General features: G+C 37.9%; 1 protein-coding gene across 2 annotated transcripts in view; it reads left to right on the top strand.

Moving 5' to 3' along the window:
• CDADC1 (cytidine and dCMP deaminase domain containing 1) overlaps positions 1–21904 on the top strand; it is a 40681-nt gene extending 18777 nt beyond the window's left edge. Inside the window, exons 5-10 of one of the 2 annotated variants that reach the window (XM_032294632.1) lie at positions 933–1502; positions 7450–7499; positions 10798–10967; positions 12961–13150; positions 14625–14685; positions 20065–21904. In XM_032294632.1, coding sequence (XP_032150523.1) covers positions 933–1502; positions 7450–7499; positions 10798–10967; positions 12961–13150; positions 14625–14685; positions 20065–20138 — 1115 coding nt within the window. In that variant the 3' untranslated portion in view covers positions 20139–21904. Of the gene's footprint in view, positions 1–932; positions 1503–7449; positions 7500–10797; positions 10968–12960; positions 13151–14624; positions 14686–19999 lie in introns of both variants that reach the window. The other variant, XM_032294633.1, reaches the window with a different exon arrangement.
• The last annotated feature ends 383 nt before the right edge of the window (positions 21905–22287 follow it).

Genomic DNA, 22287 nt, shown 5'->3' with positions numbered 1-22287 from the left:
TTAACATTTTTTCTTGCTATTTTAAAGAATGCTACACTAAACATGCATGCATGAGATTTCTTCTCTGTATTTAGAATATTTTCCTAGTATAGATTCTCAGAAGAATTCTCAATCTGTGGACAGGAACATTTTTAATGCATGGAGGAAGTATTTATTCCACATAGAAAACTCTAGGCAATATTAGTTATTCCCTGTAACATTTTTAAAAACAGCCATGGCACCGTGGAGGACTCTTCGAGTATATAGTTTTGGCACTGGGCTTTGGGATCATACTCCACAACACCAGTAATTTCACAAAGGCATTCCTAGAGGCTCTGTTAGAGGCTGGGTAACTTTTTCTTGAAAAGGCCGGATAGTAAATATTTTAGGCTTTGCAGGCCATATGGTGTCTGTCACAGCTCTTCAACTCTGCCACATGATAGCAGCCAAAGACTATATAAATGAATGGGTATGTGTGTCTGTGTTTCAATAAAGGTTGATTCATGGACACTGAAATTTGAATTTCTTACAGTTTCATGTGTCATAAAATATTCTTTTGATTTGTCCAACTATTTTAACATGTAAAACCCATTCTTAACCTGTGAGTGGTACAAAGACTGGCAGTGGACTGGATTTGGTCTGTGAGTAGTACTTTGCCAACCCTAAGGCTATAAAATAGGTGACTTTGTAGGGCCAGGCATGTTGGCTCACACCTGTAATCCAAGCACTTTGGAGGCCAAGGTGGGCGGATCACCTGAGGTCGGGAGTTCAAAACCAGCCTGACCGACGTGATGAAACATGTCTTTTAAAAAAAAAAAAAATAGGTGACTTGGTTAATAGACATTTATTACATTGGGGCCTCTAGATCTACTGCAATGATAGGATGGATTTTATCATGAAAATCCTAAATTGAACATGTATCACATAATTACCTTTCCTATTTTGTATTTCAGCTGGAGTTAACCGAATTTCATATTGGCCTGCTGATCCAGAAATAAGTTTGCTTACTGAGGCTTCTAGTTCTGAAGATGCAAAGTTAGATGCCAAAGCAGTGGAAAGATTGAAGTCAAATAGTCGGGCCCATGTGTGTGTCTTACTTCAACCTTTGGTGTGTTATATGGTGCAGTTTGTAGAGGAGACCTCTTACAAATGTGACTTTATTCAAAAAATTACAAAAACATTGCCGGATGCTAACACTGACTTTTATTATGAATGTAAACAAGAAAGAATAAAAGAATATGAAATGATATTTTTGGTTTCAAATGAAGAAATGCATAAGCAAATACTGATGACTGTAGGTTTGGAGAACCTGTGTGAAAATCCATACTTTAGCAATCTAAGGCAAAACATGAAAGACCTTATCCTACTTCTGGCCACAGTAGCTTCCAGTGTGCCGAACTTTAAACACTTCGGATTTTACTGTAGCAATCCAGAACAAATTAATGAAATTCACAATCAAAGTTTGCCACAAGAAATTGCAAGGCACTGCATGGTTCAGGCCAGGTTATTGGCATATCGAACTGGTAAGTTACATAGATCATAAATTGGGGCTGACTGGTTGGGTTGTATTTGTCTCTGAAATGTTTGTCTCATTTATGGTAGGGTTGATTTACTCACAGTTACTAAAGTTTTGCTATTCATACAATATAGAGTAGTTAGTGAGACCCTTGAGTAGACAACTCTTTCTTCCAGCAGTTTTGGGATTCCTTGTGGCCTTATATTCAGTACCACATTTCAACACAATGCATTAATCTAGGCCCTTCTTTCTGCTTCTTGCTTTTATGATTTCACTGTTCATTGAGCCCTCCACTAAAGATAGGACAAAAAGAGAAAGGAGAGGCCCAGTGCGGTGGTTCATGCCTGTAATCCCAACACTTTAGGAGGCTGAGACAGGAGCATTGCTTGAGCTCAGGAGTATAAGACCAGTGTGGGCAACATAGCAAGACCCTGACTAACAAAAAATACAGAAAATTAGCTGGGCATGGTGGTGTGTGGTGGTGCGTGCCTGTAGTCCCGCCTACTTGGGAGACTAAGCAGGAAGATTGCTTGAGCTCAGTAGTTTGGGGCTGCAGTAAGCTACAATAGCAGCACTGCACTCCAGCTCCAGAGACAGTAAGACCCTATTGCCAAAAAAAAAAAAAAAAAAGAGGCAAAATCATTCATTTTTGTTAACTCTTCAATATTTTGATATACTGAATATTAACAAAAAAAATTTAAGAGCTTTACAATAACATTATGTCAAAATAACTAATAGAATCAAGGTAAAGCAATGATGATTATTGCAGTCTTCCACTTGCTGGTATGTCTTTAGTCAGCAAGTTGAGAAATCAAACATTTTTACTGTATTAAGTTTTATATTTGGAAAAGAAAAATATTACTTGAGGTTTTTCTTTGTTATAAAACATGGCATCTGTATTTCCAAACATGGAACAGTATTTTCACATCTTACCTGATGTAAGATTTCTCAAAGTAGAATCATGATCACTTTTTAAAATGCATCTTTGAAATAAAGGGAGAAAATGTAGGCAGGAGGAGCAGTAGAGTAAGATTTGTTCGGGGAGTGTACTGTAGTAGAATTTTAAAATTATCCTAAGAAAGAAGAGAAAGTCATCAGAAAAGGTCTCTGCAGATGCTGCTGGTCTGCAGTAGTTCCAAACAAAGACCACAGGTCAAAATAAAGTCAGCAGAAGGGAGGTTCTCAGCTGGCAGCAAATTAGAATCTCTGTTGAAACTTCTGTAAAAAGTACCAATGCTCAAACCCTAACCCAGACCCATTAAAGCAAGTCCCTAATCAAATATGGCCAAGGTCTGTGTTTTTAAAAGTTCCACAAGGTATTCTGATGTTCAGCAGAGTTAATAATTGCTCAGTTCTTATTAAAGATTTTGATTCTGTAGGCACACGTTATATGACCCCAAACAATTGCATTGTGTAAAATCTGGTTTCATATAATTATCTCCTATTGTGGTTTATATGTTAGTTTCTTTGCCAACTCCAGCTTTGTAAAGAATTTTTCTGTAAACCATTCAAAAAGACAGAAAACATAAATGGGAACAGCTGTTGTAGCTATGATTCACTAATTACCCTTCACTAATTAGAATTCAGCAGAACCCTGCCTGTGTTCCAGAGTAAGAGGGAGATGTGAATCTGCTGTTTTACTGGATCTTAGTACCTCTTGCTTCTCATAGAACACCTCATCATACCAGCTGTGACTCCAGTGTTTAAAGATGCAGTATGTATACATTTGCATTTATAGTCTTTATTAGATACTCTACTGTATAGTTATATTTTATATTATAAATATATCTACTATTGTGCAGAAATTTGTACATAAAGCCCTCCTTATGCACTTGATGGGCACTCTAAAAGATTTTTCAAGGTTAATTGTTGGTGATTTTTTTTTTACATGGAACTCAAATCTTGAATAGGATGCAACTCCTCTGTCACTCACTCCACTCCACTGTGCACTCTCCCAGGGAAGAAATCATGTCTTAATCATTTTTCCTTAGCATGAAACACAATGTGTGTTAACTGGATAAAATAAATCTTTTTTATATCGAAAGATAAAGGGTCCGCTATCCCTTATGCAAAACCTTTGGAGCCAGATGAAAAGGAATTCAGAATTTTTGAGATTTTATTATATTATGTTTTTGACATAAGGTTTTACTCTGTTGCCCAGGCTGAGTGCAGTGGCACTCATGGCTCATTGTAGCCCTCAACCTCTCCGGCTCAAGCAATCCTCCCACATTGGCCTCCTGAGTAGTTGGTACTACAGGCAAAGGCCACCATGTCCAATCAGTTTTTTTATTTTTTGTAGCGGTGTCTCACTGTGTTGCCCAGGCTGGTCTCAAACTCCTTGGCTTAAGCAATCTTTCTGCCTCAGCCTCCCAAAGTGCTGGGATTACAAGCATGAGCCACCATGCCCATTTCCAGATTTTAAAAAGGTAATACGGTACATATACTGTTATGTAGCACTCCCACTGGGGTCTAGGACAGTTCCCTGTAATCAAACACATTAATACATGCAGAGTGAAAAAGTAGGAATATTTGCACTAAGCAGAATAATTGGTCTATAAATAACTAAATTTGAGTCAGATTTGGCAATAAATAAGGGCATCAAACTTCAAAAAAACTTGATGTAAGAGATTTCGGATCAGGGACTCTGGACCTGTAATTCTTCATTGTTGATAAATAATAACAATGACAGTTTATGGAACACTACTATGTGTCAGGTACTGAGCTTGGTGATTTATATATGTATCTCGTTTAACATTGAGGGTACTCCAGCAAGGTGGATATCCCTGTGTTATAGTGTGCTTTCAATTACTCAAGCTTTTAATTTCACATTTTTCAGTTTGGGTTGATGACATCATTTCTCTGTAATTAATAGATGAAGATACCATTTCATTTAAAAATGTACATATGATTAAAATGAATTCCAAAACTTCTAACAGCAGTTCTAAAATGGAAGTAGTTGCTTATAATTGCTTTTTGAATGATAAATAGGATCCATAGAGGTGTCATGAAAAGTATGTTTCTAGACAGGTGCGGTGGCTCCTACCTGTAACACCAGGACTGGGAGACTGCGGCAGGAGGACTGCTTGAGGCTGGGAGTTCCAAAAGTATGTTTCTAAAATCCCTGGTGGTAGCAAAAAAAGTGAAAAAAAAAGTGTTTAGACTCTTGGGGGGAAAAGAGCAGGAAGGCATCACATCTATCTGGTTTAAGTACTGAGCTGTGATCTTTTTGTGTCCTGTTTTCTCATCAGATTAGGTGTTTTCCAAAGCTAAGGATTATGCCTTTCTCCTGGACCACAGTAATGATGAAAGCAGGATGGAGTAATCACAAAAGTTAACTTTTAAAACAGACCCAGTGGTTCTCAGATTTGAATGTGCCTGAGAATCAACGGGGAGATCAGGAGAAATGCAGATTCCTAAGCCTTGTCTGCCTCTCAAGAGTAGTTGACCACAAGGATTTGGAACTAAAATAACCACACCTGCGTTCCAGAACAAAGAGTTCCCTTTGAGTTTCAGTGATCAAAGAGCCCCGGGAATTTGACTCAGTGATTGTAACTTGACCTTTCCTTCAAAGTTGTGCAGAAAAAACCCTGTGAATGACCAGATCATGGGGAGCAATTTCTGCACAAATTACAGATATGAAAAGATTTTTGAGAAAGTTCCTCACCTATCACCAGCCTTTGTGCTGGATGATATCAAATCTGTTTTATGTGGATGAAAATTTATTCGTATTTGAAAAGACAAATAGTAAAGAATGTTCTATTGATGTAACCAACCTTAGCTAAGCAGTAGAGCTGCATGCTCATGGAAAAAGCACATTTTTTTCCCTCCTAACAAGATTTAGTCTGTCCCCAGGCTGAAACAGAAAAAGTGGCTTCTGAGACTAAGAAACATAACATTAAAAATACGCAGCATAGATGATAGAAAAGGGGGCTCTTAATATGGAGAATTTTTATTCTGGTTTTTAATTATTTTAGAGTTATACATAAATAAAACTTTAAAGATTTTGGTTTTGCAGGCAAATATAATCTTATGTTTATAACTTCTGCCACTTACCTTAGAAATGAGCATAAAGCCATTGATTCTTGCCCACTCATGTTAAACTCTAAAGGCTTAGGAAGGAACTCAATTTTGTTTACTCTAACATCCCTTTTCCCTCTATTCTATAGAAGGAAGTCATCCTGTGCACTCTGCCATTCAGCCTTGTTCATTTCCTTCGGAGCACAGCACATAAAGTACTGTTTATTTTCTTGTTGCTGTTCTCCTTCACCATCCAACTGTAAGTTGTATGAGGAAGGGACTACAGTTTCCCTCACCACTGCATCCTCAGTTCTCACAGTACTTGGCACATAAGAGGCATTCAATAAATGGAAATCTTTGTCAAGGAGTCCTTCTCTGTCCCCCAAGCTAAAATGCATTGGTACCATCCCAACTCACTGCAACCTCCACCTCCCAGATTCAAGCAATTCTTCTGCCTCAGCTTCCCAAGTAGCTGAGATTACAGGCATCCGCCACCACACCCAGCTAATTTTTGTATTTTCAGTAGAGACGGGGTTTCACCACATTGGCCAGGCTGTGTCAAGGAATTCTTTATGTCACAGGGCAATTTGGAGGAAAGGCCAAGCAGGTTGGCTCTGGAGGGCTAAGTTTTAGTCTACTTCTCTGCCTGTTTCTGCATCTAGAAATGGAAATTTTACCTGCTTTACCTTTAGGGTAAAAATGAGATGTTTAACATAAATTGTACAAGTGCTTTGTGGTGTAATTTTTGAAACCCAGAGTTTGCTAGAATTTGAGATTGGAAATTTTTTTAGAGTATCAACTATTTTAAAGTTAACTTCTTAATAAGGCATTTATTCTAATCAATCGTGGCACAAATTTTCTTTGTACCTTTACTGGAAAGTAGGTATTTAAAAATGTTGTCATTGGAAGGATTCACTTTTAGGAAATTGTAGGGTGAAACCACAGTTTCACTTCATCCTCCCCAAAATGAAAATGCCCTAGGGTGAGTTCACAGATAATTGTTATTTTCTCTGTGTAAATGTGCCACTTAACTACCTTAAGATTTTGATAAATACTATGGTTTTCATAATTAGTGTGATTTGTCTTAGAAATTTGAAACCCAACATTGTATATGGGGAAAAATTAAAACTTTAATATGTAGAATTTCTATTTTGGTTTTTTATTTTCTGTTTCAGATTAATGGTTTTAAGAAGTACAGCTTTGCTTGTTGCAAAGGTTTTGGTTCTACAGGGAAATTATAATCTTATGTTTGTTTATAACTTCTGCTATTTGATTTAGAAATGGGCAAGATGTCATTAACTTGCATTCTTTTTCCCTCAAGGTAAACTGAAGGTCAGGGAAAGGACAACATTTTGTTTAAATCAGAATTTTCTTCATATACTTTCTAGTGATAGATAGATCTATAAAGATTTGTTTATGTTTATATGAGAAGTTTGAACTTTTTTCTTAGCAAGAACATTTTTATAAGATGTATTTTCCATGATTAGAGTATAAATAATCCTGGGGAAAGACAAATTTGATTGTTGTGAACAGTTATTACACAAAATCCATTAGTTCTGAAACCTTTATTCAATTTTATCATCTATCAGAAGTAGTCATTTAGAAATCGGCTTGCTAATGGAGAATCAATGAAGTTGCACTTAGTTCTGGCTACAGCTTTGAGACACCTGATTGTGGACACGGCCATTTAGTGGCCTCCACACATGTATCATGTGTGACTGGGTTGGTAGTGACTCTCTCTAGTTATTTGGTACCTAACTCCCATATTCCATACTTAAAAGAGTTTAATAATAATAATTATCTGTAATTAGTGAAGATATCAAGAATTGCTCCTACATTTATGAAGTATGTTGCAATACAAATTTTTATTTTTGAAAAAAATATTTCTAAAACTAACATCATCATTTTTACTGAGTTAAATGCCATGTATCTTTCAGAGGATCATAAAACAGGAGTTGGGGCAGTCATTTGGGCAGAAGGAAAATCTGTAAGTATGAAAACAATTCTTTAAATATTTAACCTGGATTGTTTAAGCATAGTTTAGTGTTCAGTGCATTACATGTTATTGACCCATTAAGACACATTTTTTTATAATGGTGCATTTATTAAGTTTTATAAACATTTGCTCATTTCTTCAACAATTTTCTAGATAGACGCATTCATTCAGCAAACATTTGTTAAAACACTTTCTACAGGTTAGGCACTGTGCCACAGTGAACGTTGGGGATTAAAGATCATATTTTATGGCATCATTGTTTAGTGATGGAGACAGAGAAGTAAAAAATAACTGATACGTAAGTGTAATTATAACTGATACCATGAGAACATAGAGGAGGAAGCTTTATTCTCTTTAGAGAAATGAGTAAATATTCTTGAATATTATTAATGTTAATAATATTTTTGCAGAGTAAGAAAATTTCATCAGACAGAGCAATTTAATAGGACCAGGAGGATAACATGAATGTTTTTGGTGAATATTCTTTTTTTATTGGGATAGAGTCTCCCTCTGTCAACCAAGCTAGAGCTCAGTGGTGTAGTCCTGGCTCACTGCAACCTCTGCCTCCTGGGTTCAGGCAATTCTCATGCCTCAACCTCTTGAATAGCTGGAACTACAGGCATGTACTACTACACCTGGCTAATTTTTGTATTTTTAGTAGAGACGGGATTTTGCCATGTTGGCCAGGCTGGTCTTGAACTCCTGGCCTCAAGCAATCCACCCTCCTTGGCCTCCCAAAGTGCTGTGATTACAGGTGTGAGCCACCATGCCTGACCTGAATATTCTTAATATTAATAATGTTAATATTCTTAAAGATTAGGAGGATATCATCAGACAGAGCAATTTAATGGGACCAGGAGGATAACATCCAGAGATGGGGGGTGAGAGAGAGAATATGGGAAAATGTATTTGATCTGGCACATAGAGTAAGCAACAAATCGGACTGGACAACAAAGAACTCTATATCCCATGTAAAGATTCTGAACTTTATCCTGACAGTGACATACTGTAGCACAGCACTAACTAGTAGAGAGAAAAGGCAAGCCTCAAACCAAATTTTAAATTTTCTAGGAGCCATATTTTTAAAAGTAAAACAGATGAATTAATTTTAAGAAAATATTTTATTTAATCATATAATCAATGAAAAGTTATTAATGAAATATCCTGAATTTTTAAGGTATTACATCTTCAAAATTTTATGTGTATTTTACACCTGCAGCACCTGTCAATCTAGACTAACCACATGTGGCTAGTGGTGACTGTATTGGACAGTGCAATCCAAGAATATTGTAGGTGGGGAAATGATTTGATCAGATTTGTATTATAAATAGAATGAAATAGAGCTAGACAGGAAAGAGAGAGATTAATAAAAAAGAGATGACTTGGAGTTATGGGGATGGATTAGGAGGGCTAGAATCAAGAGATATTTAGTAACTATATAGCTGACTGAAAGGCAAGCCTACATTTTGCCTCAAGGACTTCACAGAAATTAATCCAACAATTTGATGTTTCATAAACCCCTCAAGTTCAACCCATCCAGTATCTTCCCTGCTAACCTACTCCTTCGTCAGTGGTCACCATCTTGTCTGTTACTGTACACATACAATCACCTAGCACAATGGATTCCACCTTCAAAATACCTCTTGACTCTACTTACTTCTACGTCAACTGTTAACTCCCACTAGAATACTAGGCTCCTCTGTCAGAAATTCCATAGCACTTTGTACAACTTCTCTGTGACATTTATCACAGTTAAAGTTATCTGTCCAATTTCTTACCCCCAGACTAGAAAGCTCATGAGGATAGGGACTCTGTCTTGTTTGCAGCTGTATTCCAGCACCTAGCACGGGTCCAGCTGGTGGTTGGAACTCTCGTTTGTGTTTATGTGAATGCTCAGTAGCCTTTTGGCTTAACATCTGGTTCTTAATGACTTTGTGGAGAATGTCAGTTTCTAGTTATCTCTGGAGTAGGCTGGCAGGCAGCATGTGAAGTGGAAAGACACATGGCTTAGAGTCAAGTAACCTGGGCTTGAATTCTGGCTATGTTACTTACTAGTTTTGTGACCCTAGACAAGTTAACAAATCACTCTTGTCCTCAGTTTTCTTATCTGTAAAACAGTAATATTAATATTATCACTCTTTAGGTTGTTTCAAGATTTGATTAAATGAAATCATGCTTGTAAAACTCAATATGACCGTGCACAGTGGCTCATGCCTGTAATCCCAGCACTTTAGGAGCCTGGGGAGGGGGGATTGCTTGAGCCCAGGAGTCCGAGACAATCCTGAGCATCATGGTACAATGCCCTCGCTACAAAAAATGAAAAAATTAGCCAGACATAGTTATGTGGACCTGTAGTGCCAGCTACTTGGAAGGTTGAGGTGGGAGGATCACTTGAGCCCAGGAAGTCAAACCTGGGCAATAGAGTGAGACCCTGTCTCAAAAAATAAATTAAAATAAATTAAAAACTCAGCATGATGTTTGACAGTAAATGTTCAAACAGATTTATTAATGAGATAATATTTTGTTTGCAGGCTTTTGTTGGCTCATTATTACATGATTTTTATGAAGCTGGTACAGTACTGAGTCTGTTGATACTATCACTTGAGTAATTATAATGTATTGAAATTTAATAAGGTTTATAGCATATTCCAAACTATTAAAAACACATTATTGATAAAATATTTCATGCTAATAATTGATAAACCATTCATATTAACAACTACTATGCCATTGACCAAGAGAAATAAGAAAGAGCCACTGAAGTAAGAAGTTCTATAATAATATGCATATAACAGAGGCTTAATAAATACTGAAGATGAAAGTGCATTTTTTATTTTTCAACCAAATCACAATGGCACATTTTTAGCCTAACAACAGAAATTTTCTGTTTAAAGTATTTAAAAATTTTTGACTTGTTAACCAGTAGCACCACACAGAGCACAAATAAAACATGGTTTCTGCTTTCCAGGATGTTATAATTTATTTGGGAAGTAATGTCCGAATCAAGTGACATAATTGTGAGTTAAGTAAGATAGTATTTAATGAATTGCAAAAACCAAGGACTTCCTTGAGATTACAGATTAGAGAGATGGTCAGTCTTCTTGGAATTTAGCTTTAACAAGATCAAACTGCAGTAGGAGGATCTGATATTGTATTTTTGATAGTTCAGTTTATTGTAGAAAATTGAATAAGTATTTATTATGCAAAGTATGATAGCAAGCTTCAAAAATACATTTCAAAGTGCCTTTTCAGAATGTTGAGACTAACCATTGGTTTGCTCACTCTCTAGAGAAGTTGTGATGGAACAGGTGCCATGTACTTCGTAGGATGTGGTTACAATGCTTTTCCTGTTGGATCTGAGTATGCTGACTTCCCACACATGGATGACAAGCAGAAAGACAGAGAAATAAGAAAATTCAGATACATCATACATGCGGAACAGAATGCCTTGACATTTAGGTATGAAATTCTTCTAGGTGTACTTTTCTTTAAAATGTAGCAAAGGTTGGTTGAAATTTATTTTCTTATAATTGTAATTTATCTCCTTTTTCAAATTCCAAGAAAGTTTCCTTTCAGAAGTATAACTTTGGTAAAGCTTGGTCCTCACTGCCAGACCTGAAGCTATATCCTGACCTGAGATCATCGCCTCTGCAGGCCTTCCCATTTATTGAGCGTGTTTTTTTTTTTTTCCTTCCCTGTCTCCAATATGAAACTGCTTGAAGTTTGTCCTTTGGGATCTTGTTCAGGCTCTCCTATTTCTCTGGATGTTAAGACCTCCTTTGTTTTCTAAATCTGGAGCACATATTTGTTAATACAGTTGCGTGCCACATAAAGACATTTTGACCAACGATGGACTACATGCACAACAGTGTTCCCACAAGATTATAATGGAGCTGAAAAATTCCTGTTATTGAGTGAAGTAGCCATTATAACATCACACATTACCTTTTTTATGTTTAGATACACAGATACTTACCATTTATTACAATGGCCTGCAGTATTCGGTATAGGACTGTCTATAGACTTTATAATAAACCAAATTGCTTTAAAAGGGTTTTTGTTAAAGTAATAGCTGTTAATTTACATCATTTTTACAAACACTTCTCAGCCTTTACCATTAAGGTTAAGGGATTAAAGAACTGTATAAGACATGACTCCTGTCCTTGGAGGGCTTCTAATGCAGCAGAGGATATGAGACGGCATCTACCGCATACTGTGGATTCTGTGGGAGGGGCAAATGTAAAGCTCTGTGGACATTCAGGCGCTGCTGTGGACAAGTGGGAGAGTGCAAGGGAAAGGCTTTATGGAAGACCTGACATCTGAGCTGAGCTTTAAAGGATTGCTAGGACTGGGGCAATTGGAAGGGAAGGGAAGACCATCCTTTCTTCTAGCATAAGCAGTGGTCTAGAAGTAGGAAAATCCATGGTGTGTTTAGGAGTGTGAATATTCCAGTTAGACTGGAATGTGGACACGGGAAATGCAGCTCACAAGGACAGGCTGGGACTGGACTCGAGAGGACTTTATGCTCCATGTGGTAGGCAGTGGCGAAATGGAATGGCATTGACATAGCAACACTCTTTAGATTATGCGGGTGGTAGGTGTATTGTTTGTACAGATTAGATGCATAAAATTATTTTGCCATACTCCAGTTGAACGTAAATAAGAGTCTCAACAAGAAAGGTGGATATGGAAGACTGGCAGTGGGGGAACTGAAAATGGCTGGCTGAGAGCAGCATAAATCTCGGAACCCAGATGTCAGTCCTTGTAGCCCCAGATGAGAGCAGTCCTTAGTCTTAAAATTTCACCCAAATTTTCCTCTATTCTTTTCCTTGTCCTCATCATTACAGATTTACTTGATCCATTTTGTGCGGAGGTACAAATATGTCAAATAGAAACTTTTCTTTTTAAAATTATCCTATGATAGGGAAGGAGTAAGGGAACTATAAGTCAAAACAGAACTTAAATATTAAATTATTCATTTAGTAAACATTTATTGAATATCCACCAAGTACCAGATGGTGTTGTGTCTTTTGTCTATCAGGATGAGCTAGTGTCTAATCAGACATCATTAGCAAGGAGGGCGTCAGTTTCTAATCTAATCCTAGTATTCTAAAGAGGTACTTAGAAAGCATCGGGGAGTTTCTCTCTCTTTCTTTGTCTTTCCTTGGTGTCCGTATCTTTCTGATTTCATTTACTTTGTAATCTGAAACTGAACCTCTTACTTAGAATCAATAAATTATTTTTAGTTATAATTTTCATGTCAGGTTGTATTTATAACATTTTTATGGGTTTACATATTTTGAACATTCAGTAATTCAGCAAGTCTAAGGCTTGATGATTATTAATAATGGCATAAATCTGTACAGCTCAATTTTAGTGTTTAAAGATTTTTCTAAAAAATAACTTACCCTTTCAGAAGGAAGTTTTCTAATATTTTATAATTTTTTAATAGGTGTCAAGAAATAAAACCAGAAGAAAGAAGCATGATTTTTGTGACAAAGTGCCCATGTGATGAGTGTGTACCTTTAATTAAAGGTGCAGGCATAAAACAAATATATGCAGGAGATGTAGATGTTGGAAAAAAGAAGGCAGATATCTCTTACATGAGATTCGGGGAACTTGAAGGTGTTAGCAAATTTACGGTAAGTAGATACACATTTTTTTCAGATGTATTTTGTGTTATGTTGTTAGGTACCCTGCTGCATATTTTAAGTTAGTTATTCCCACCCTTTTAAAGAGTTTCAAATAATAATAATTATTATTAAATTTATTATTATTATTTGAGACAGAGTCTCTCTCTGTCACCCAGGCTGGAGTGCAGTAGCTGATCTCGGCTCACCGCAACCTCCTCCTCCCGGGTTCAAGTGATTCTCCTGCCTTAGCCTCCCGAGTAGCTGGGATTACAGGCGCCTGCCATCACGCTTGGCTAATTTTTGTGTTTTTAGTAGAGACGGGGTTTCGCCATGTTGTCCAGGCTGGTCTCAAACTCCTGACCTCAGGTCATCTGTCAGCCTCAGTCTCCCAAAGTGCTGGGATTACAGATGTGAGCTACCATGCCCAGCCAAGTTTTAACAAATTAACTATTATTGAGTTTATTTATATGTGCTATTCTTTACCTAACTGCAACTATTCAGCTAAGAATTCCTGCCGTGTGAATTTACATCTCTGTAGAGAACTGAGCCAGTGGATTCTTTGGTGCCATCTGGTGGCTGATAAAAGAAAAATCTCTGACCCACCTCTTCCTTCTCCTTTCTGGCTTAGAGTGGTGGGTAGAGGTGAAAATAACTCAGCCTTCCCCAGCCTTTTTGGCACCAGAGACTGGTTTTGTGGAAGACAGTTTTTCCACAGATGGGGTGATGGTTTGGGGATGAAACTGTTCCATCTCAGATCATCAGGCAATAGATTCTCATAAGGAGCATGCAGCCTAGATCCCTCAAGTGAACAGTTCGCAGTAGGGTTCTGTTCCTAGAGAATCTAATGCCACTGCTCATCTGATAGGAGGTGGAGCTCAGGTGGTAATGCTCACTCGCCTGCACTCACCTGCTGCTGTGCGGCCAGTTCCTAACAAGCCATGGACCAGTACTGGTTACTGCCAGGGGGTTGGGAACACCTTCAATAGTTTAAAGGTTACCCCGTCCCCCACAAAAGGGAGGTGCACATACACACAAACACACACACATTTCTCATGAGAATGATCAGGAAAAAATATAAATTTATTTATTTATTTTGAGATGGAGTTTAACTAATTGCCCGGGTTGAAATGCATTGGTGCAATCTCGGCTCACTGCAACCTCTGCCTGCCAGGTTCAAGCTATTGTCCTGCCTTAGTCTCCCAAGTAGCTGGAACTACAGGCCTGCACTACCATGCCCTGCTAATTTTTGTGTTTTTATTAGAGACGGGGTTTCAACATGTTGGCCAGACTGGTCTTGAACTCCTCATCTCAGGTGATCTGCTTGCCTTGGCCTCTCAAAGTGTTGGTATTACGTGAGCCACCTCGCCTAGCCATTTTTCTTCAATTTTTAAGAAGTTGTTTTGATATTTAAAATCAATGTACTGAAATGCTATGTATTCATCCTTTTTAAACAAGTAAGTAAAATGTTTGTGTGCTCTTACAGTGGCAGCTGAATCCATCAGGAGCTTATGGTCTTGAACAAAATGAGCCTGAAAGGAGAGAAAGTAAGTATTTATGTATTGAGGTGAACTTTGTTGCTGAGGAGAAAGGAGATATAGTGAATTTTAATAATCAGGTGATGAAAATTGTTGTGTTAACAGATGGAGCATTTTATTTTTGCAGATTAGATTTTTGCCATTCAATTTGTTCATTAACATTTGTGTGTCTACCATATGCTAGGTGCTATGGAAAGTGCCGATTAATACTTGCTACTATAGAATCTACAAGTTAATACAAATAATTACATACAAATTGACTTTATAAATTAAATGTATATGAAACAGTACGCAACAATGCTCTTCTATAACAAAGCAGAAGCTTACTGGGGAGTGAGAAAGGAAAAATATGTATAATTAGTACAGATGGATCTGGGACCAAATGATGAGGATATATACATTCTTCTAGAGTAAAGCCTCATTTGCCTACATTGGAAATGTTCTGGTTACTTGAATAATCTGATTAACTAAGAATCATCACAGCTACCATAATTAATTACTAATCTTCAAAGCTTTATTATTTGTACACTACTACAGATATTTTGAATGTAATATAATCTTTGAGAAGTCTTACAGTTTCTTAGGCACATAATTTTGGACATGAGTGCTATACAATATTATTTTAAAATAGTAACTATAGGCCAGGCACAGTGGCTCACACCTATAATCCCAGACTTTGGGAGGCCAAGGCAGGCAGATCATTTGAAGTCAGGAGTTTGAGACCAGCCTGGCCAACATGGTGAAACCCCATCTCTACTAAAAATACAAAAAACAGCCAGGCATCATGGCACATGCCTGTAATCCCAGCTACTTGGAAGTTTGAGGCAAGAGACTCGCTGGAACCCAGGAGGCGGAGGTTGCAGTGAGCTGAGATAGTGCCACTGCATTGCAGACTGGGCAACAGAGTAAAACTCTGTTTCAAAAATTAAAAATAAAACAGTATTATCTAATTATTTAGATTCTAAATGGAAGTTTACTGTAAATGGAAGTTTACTGTAATTTTTTTATGACTGTTTTAACCTTGAAAAATCAAGAAATATAAAGGCCTCAGAATAATTTCTCTGTGAATATATTGATTGTGTTCTGAATTAGCTTTATTTTATTCAAATAGAAAATGTATTGTTTGCAATTTGGAAAAAAGTATATATCCACTGTATCTTTCTTTTTAAAAATTAATCGGGGAAAAAAGACTGTAGATGTCTGTCTGTCTGTCTATCTATCTATCTATCTATCTGATTAAATAATGTGTATCCAAAGACAGTGTTTGAAGGGGCCAATAAATCATTTCCTATGTTAGGGAAAGAATACAAAAAGCACAAATCATAAAAAGGTTAATTTATCTATGTTACAAGGAAGAACATCTGTTCATTAAAAGATATAACTAGGCCAGTGTGGTGGCTTACACCTGTAATCCCAGCAGTTTGGAAGGCTGAGGCGGGTGAATTGCTTGAGCCCAGGAGTTTGAGACCAGCCTGGGCAATGTGGCGAAACACTCTCTCTACAAAAAATACAAAAATTAGCCAAGTGTGGCGGCACATGCCTTTGGTCCCAGTTACTCAGGAGGCTGAGGTGGAAGGATCTCTTGAGCATGGAGAGGTTGAGTCCACAGCAATTCATGCTTGCATCACTGTACTCCAACCTGGGCAACAGAATGAAACCCTGCCTTAAAAAAAAAAAAGATATAACTAAAAGAGTACAAAGGTAAACCATGGAATATGAGAAGATATTTGCCACTTATAATCAACAAAGGGCTTGTATCTAGGATTTATTATTTCTTGATCACTAAGGAAAAGGAAGACATGGCTGTGGTTAAAGTCCTAAGATTGAAAGGAGGGGACAAAAGGAAGCCTTCTGGTTTGCTGGCAATGTTTTATTTATTGACCCAGATGATGGTTGCATATGTTTGCTTTGTGGCAGTTCAACTGAACTGTTAAGTTTATGTTTATGCATTTTTGAACAAGTGTTTTATCTCAATAAACAATATCCCCATCTCCTTTTTAATTATATAATAGTTTTATTGATATGTAATTCATATATCAGAAATTTGCTCTTTAGCATATTCACAGAGTTGTACATTCATCACTACAACATATTTCAGAACATTTTCATTATCTGAGAAAGAAGTCTCATGCCCATTTGCAATCACTCCCCGTTCTCCTCTCCCCCCAGCCCTGGCCAACCCACTCTTTCAGTTTTTATGGATTAGTCTATTCTGGCCATTTCATATAAATGGAATCATACAGTATGTAATTCCTTGCCAATTTTTTATTCTGTTGAGAAATAGACACCAGAATCAACAGATGAAAGTTACAACACCAGCTTTGTTGCTGGACTGGGGCTTGACCTTTGGCTAAATCAATATGTCCAACTCCAGAGGGGGACTTACTTCTGGATGCCCTCTCAGTGCCAGTAGCAGGGACAAAAAGAGAAGGGAGGCAGGCAGTGTGACTGACAACTCTCAAGTGCCCTTTCACTCCGTACAAATGGAACCCAGGTAACCCATAACAAGCATTATTTTTAAGGAGTCACAGGGCTTTCAAGAAAATAAAGGAAATAATATCCTAACAACAAAACAGAGGTAAGAAGACATTTTGCTGGAATCTGAGGAGCAATAGTAAGTGAACACAATAGCTAGAGCTACCCTGGAGACAAATGTCCACATAAGCTGGGATCTAAGAGCAGGTCTGGGTCTCTTGCAAGATAGGTGAACTAAACTTAGTTCATCCAATCAACACATGAAAAGATGATTAAACTTATTAGTAGTCAGAGAAATGCAAATTAAGATCACATTGAAGTAGCTTTTTGCTTGTTTGTTTGTTTGTTTTGAGACAGAGTCTCACTCTGTTTCCCAGGATGGAGTTCAGTGGCACAATTCCAGCTTGCTGCAACCTCCACCTCCTGGATTCAAGCAATTCTCCTGCCTCAGCCTCCCAAGTAGCTGGGATTACAGGTGTGCACCACCACATCCAGCTAATTTTGTTCTTTTAGTAGAGATGGGGTTTCACTACGTTGGCCAGGCTGGTCTTGAACTCCTGACCTCAGGTGATCTGCCCCCCTCGGCTCCCCAAAGTGCTGGGATTACAGGGATGAGCCACCACACCCAGACTGAAGTAGCATTTTTTATAAGTATATGCCCTAGAGAAACTCTTGCATGTTGTATAAGAGTCAGAGAGACAAAGAATTTGTTGCTATGTTGTTCTTAAAGGCAAAAACTGGAAATAAATGCTTGTTTTGGGTGATTAGATAAAAAATATTATGGTGTATTCCCACAATGAACTACTGTATAGCAGTGAAAATAAATGAACTAGAGCTACGTTATTCAATATGGATGAGTCTTAGAAATATAAATGTTGAATAAAAAAGCAAGTTACAGAATTTTGATATAATTTCTGTGTAAAGTTCAAAAAGACAAATTATATATTGGTTAAATGTGGTAGGCCAGGCACGGTGGCTCACACCTATAATCCCAGCAGTTTGGGAGGCTAAAGTGGGCTAATCGCTTGAGCCTAGGAGTTTAAGACCAGCCTGGGCATCACAGCAAAACCCCATCTCTACAAAAAACACAAAAAATTAGTTGGGCATGGTGGCCTGTGTCTGTAGTCACAGCTACCCCAGGGCTGATATAGGAGGATCACCTGAGCCCAGGAGGTTGAGGCTGAAGTGAGCTGAGATCACGCCACTGCACTCCAGCCTGGGTGACGCAGACAGACCCTGTTCAAAAAAAAAAAAAAAACTATATGTATATATACACACACACACACACATATATATACACACTTTAATATGTGGTATATATTTTACTATATAGTATATATAGTAAAATTATTGTTAAGAAGCAATGGATTGATAAACACAGAAATCAAGATAGGAGTTGCCTCTGAATGGGGTGAAAGGGATGGGATGAGAGAGGGAGTACATGGGAATTGGTAATGTTCTAGTTGTTGGATTGAATAATATGTTTTCTTTCTTTTCCATTCCCCAGCGCACACACACATAATGTAGTTTTATTCAGCTTTAAGCAAGATTTAACTTTTTGGGGCAGTAAGTTCATGAGTGTTCATTTATTGTTAGCCTTGAGAATTCCCATCTGTATTATGTATATATTGTTATATATTACATAATATATGTAGAGAGAGAATGTTTCAAATATTACATAATATGAAGAGAGAGAGAGAAAGAAAGGGATGGCTTTCCAGATCTACCTCTGGAAGGCAAATCAGAGCCCTGGCCTAGGTGTCCTTAGGACAAGGAAACAGCAGGGGAAAACACACAGGCCTGGGGCTGGAAATCCTTCAAAATATGGGAAGAAAGGGCAGAAGGAAGCTTTTGCAGGTGGTAGATATGTTCATTGTCTTGACTGTGGGGATGGTTTCATGAATGTGTACGTATGTCAGAAATCAAGAAACTGGACTGAGCAAAATGGCTTCTGCCTATAATCCCATTATTTTGGAAGGCTGAGGTGGGAGGATTGCTTGAGGCCAGGAGTTCATGACCAGTTTGGGTAACAGACTGAGAGCCCCCCATCTGTACATATATTACAAATTAAAAAGTAAATAAAAAGAATTCATCAAACTATACACTTTAAATATATTTAGTTTATTGTATACTTTAAACATGCATCATTTATTGTACAAATTAAGATATTAAAAACAAAACCCAGGAAGAGGTTGAAGCCAGACTCTTTTCCCAGCCTGCCCCATCAGATATAAGTCCATCTTCCTTCCAGTCTGCAGATTCTCCCCGTCCCACACAGTCCCTTCCTCCCTTAGGAGATACATTTTGTTTCTTCCAGCCTAGTAATAGGACTTCCCCCCACCCAAAACATAAAACAAAAAGTGTTGTGAATTATTTGCCATACACTGTTGAATGAATTTAGTTTTTGTTTTTGCTTTTTTTTGAGACAGGATCTCGCTGTGTCACCCAGGCTGGAGTGCAGTGGCACAATCATGGCTTACCGCAGCCTTCACCTCTCTGGGCTCAAACAATCCTCCCACCTCAGCCTTCCAAGTAGCTAGGCCTACAGGCGTGCGCCACCACACCTGTTTTTTGTCTTTTTTTTTTTTTAATTGTAGAGATGGAGCCTCTCTATGGTGCCCAGGCTGGTCTTAAACTCCTGAGCTCAAGTTATCCTCCCTCCTCTGCCTCCAAAAGTGTTGGAATTACAGATGTGAGCCATTGCACCCGCCCAATGTGAATCCAGTTTTTGAAAGCCAGATTCCATATTGCCTGAGAGATTCAATTCTCTAACAATTAAGAATCCAAAGATAAAATAAAGTAACAGTTACTTTAACTTAAGCATTGTTTTACTCTTACAACCTATAAGGCTGAAACAAGTGCCCATGGGTTTGAAATGAAGCTGTCCTGACCTAGCGTTATTCTCAATGCTAGACGGTGTGTTGAGATCCGTCCCACAGAAGGAAGAGCAGCACCAGGACAAGAAGCTGCGCCTCGGAATCCACTAAGAAGGCCTGTCTACACTTCAGGGGAGCCTCAAGAACTTTCATTGCACTTCTAAAATTCAGCCTTGTTCATTCAGAAAATAAGGATGGATTTTGTGAATAATTGAAAAGATTTTTTAAGGAAACTAATTTATTTCTAGGATACAAATGGTGTTAATCAGAATATTTGTATTTTAGATTTATGTGTGGGTTTTCCATAATGTAGCAGTGTGTTATTTTATTACACAAAATGAGGGAGCAATAACTTAAACAAATGTAATCACAAGTAGGGACTGATTTCTATTTATCTTGACTTTATATTAGCCAATTTGAAAGGGTCTGCTTCACAGGAGGTCACGCCTCTGCAGGGAATCACACACCTTTTGAGAAATATTAATTCTTTTGAATTACAAGAGTGACAGTTAGTAAACTGTTCCAGGGAAATAAAAGTATCATCTTTAAGAGTCAGTGTATAGCAAACCAAAAGGTCACATTTATACCCAAAGCTTTCTAGTAATCTGAATTTAATTAATTAGGACTCACTCATAAAAATAAAGTTAGTGGACTTGGTCACCATTTTTAAAGTATATTTTGTAAATGTTAATTTTTCTTAAATATTTTCATATGTAGAATCACAATAATGTGTTGGACTGTGATCCTGTTTATCACAGAGTTTGGGTAGCAAGAAGAAGAGAGTGTTATCTGATACAGTGTTGCTGCTTGATCACTGACTCTTGAAATCACTAACAGTGAACCTCAAATTTGGTTATGATGTTAACAGAGAAGAAATATTTGAGTCTGAGATATTGAAACTAACCTTCCTAGAATTCCATTAATAAATGCTGCTTCCCATATAATCTTCCCCTCCATATAATTAGCACAGGTTGTCTCATGGCTTTGATCTTAAAAGGGAAGAGCCTTTTAAAAACATTTGCAAACCTCAAGAATAAATACTAAAAGTCTTGAAAGTGTGGTCATTTCAGCTATTCCAGATTGCTCTCTCTGATTTCTCACATTCTTATTTGCTAAAAAAACTTTCAGAAAATCAATTCCAAAAATGAAGGTACATGTTCTGTTCTCTCCTAGGTTAGAGAGGGAGTGGCCTGGGGTACTTCATGAGAAACGGCTCGCTGGTTCTGTGTGGTCAGGTTTGCCTCTGCTTTTGTTCCCTGCCTTTCCATGATATCACATGGCCTCACTGGGCTTCATAACAGTTTCTCAGAATTACACACAAGACTATCCAAATGTTTCATGCCAGGGCTATGACTGCAGCCTGTGTCGGTCCATGGGGAGTTCAGAGTCATCATACCAGGCAGCCAAGAACTGCCGTAAGCACTACACAGATGGAGGGCATGGGATAGGGCGGGAGAAGAGGCAAGGTACACTTAGAGGTAACTAAGGCTAGTTTGAAAACCACGAGTTGAGATATTCTTATCAGTATAAACACACTGAGATTGCTTACCTCAAAATTGCTTTATTATATTAACTCTCGTGCTTCAGCTCTTGGATTTGTTATTTCTTACTAACATGTCAAGTACACCAAACATTTTATAAATCAGTCAGCAAATAATTTGTAAGACCCAAAAGCCTGGCATACTGCCAGGTGTGTGGATTTGTGTGTTGGGTGTTGAGATGGGATATGAGAGGAAGAAGCATATAAATGGGAAAAACCTGTGTTTAGAACGGAAAATTTGGTATTTCCACAGTACTATTAAGAGAGTAGTGATAATGTCATTTTTTTTTTTTCTGTACAACTGGTCAGATTTCAATAAATAATCATTGACAGTTTACTGTGTAGCTTCAGGTGAAGTCTCTGAGGGCAGGGAGGTGCGTGTGTGTGTGTGTGTGCCCGCTGAACCCCAGTGTCTAGAACAGTGCCTGGCATACAGTAGGCATTCCTTAAATATTTGTTGATTGAATGACTGCTGAACATTGCTAGACCCTGGGGATGAGATGTGTGACAAATGCTTCCTGATCTCAAGACACTCACAGTCAAGTGGAAGATACAAGCATGGAATCAAGTAGTTAGGTGCCATGGCTCACACCTGTAATCCCAGCACTTTGGGAGGCTGACGGGGGTGGATCACTTGAGGTCAGGAGTTCAAGACCAGCCTGGTAAAACTCCGTCTCTATTAAACACACACACGTACTAGCCACGTGTGGTGGTCCACTC

The sequence above is a fragment of the Sapajus apella genome, unplaced genomic scaffold (assembly GCF_009761245.1).
Source record: "Sapajus apella isolate SASKATOON/1434 unplaced genomic scaffold, GSC_monkey_1.0 scaffold32, whole genome shotgun sequence".
NCBI classification, from domain to species: domain Eukaryota; kingdom Metazoa; phylum Chordata; class Mammalia; order Primates; family Cebidae; genus Sapajus; species Sapajus apella.
This window is presented reverse-complemented; position numbering and strand designations above follow the sequence as displayed.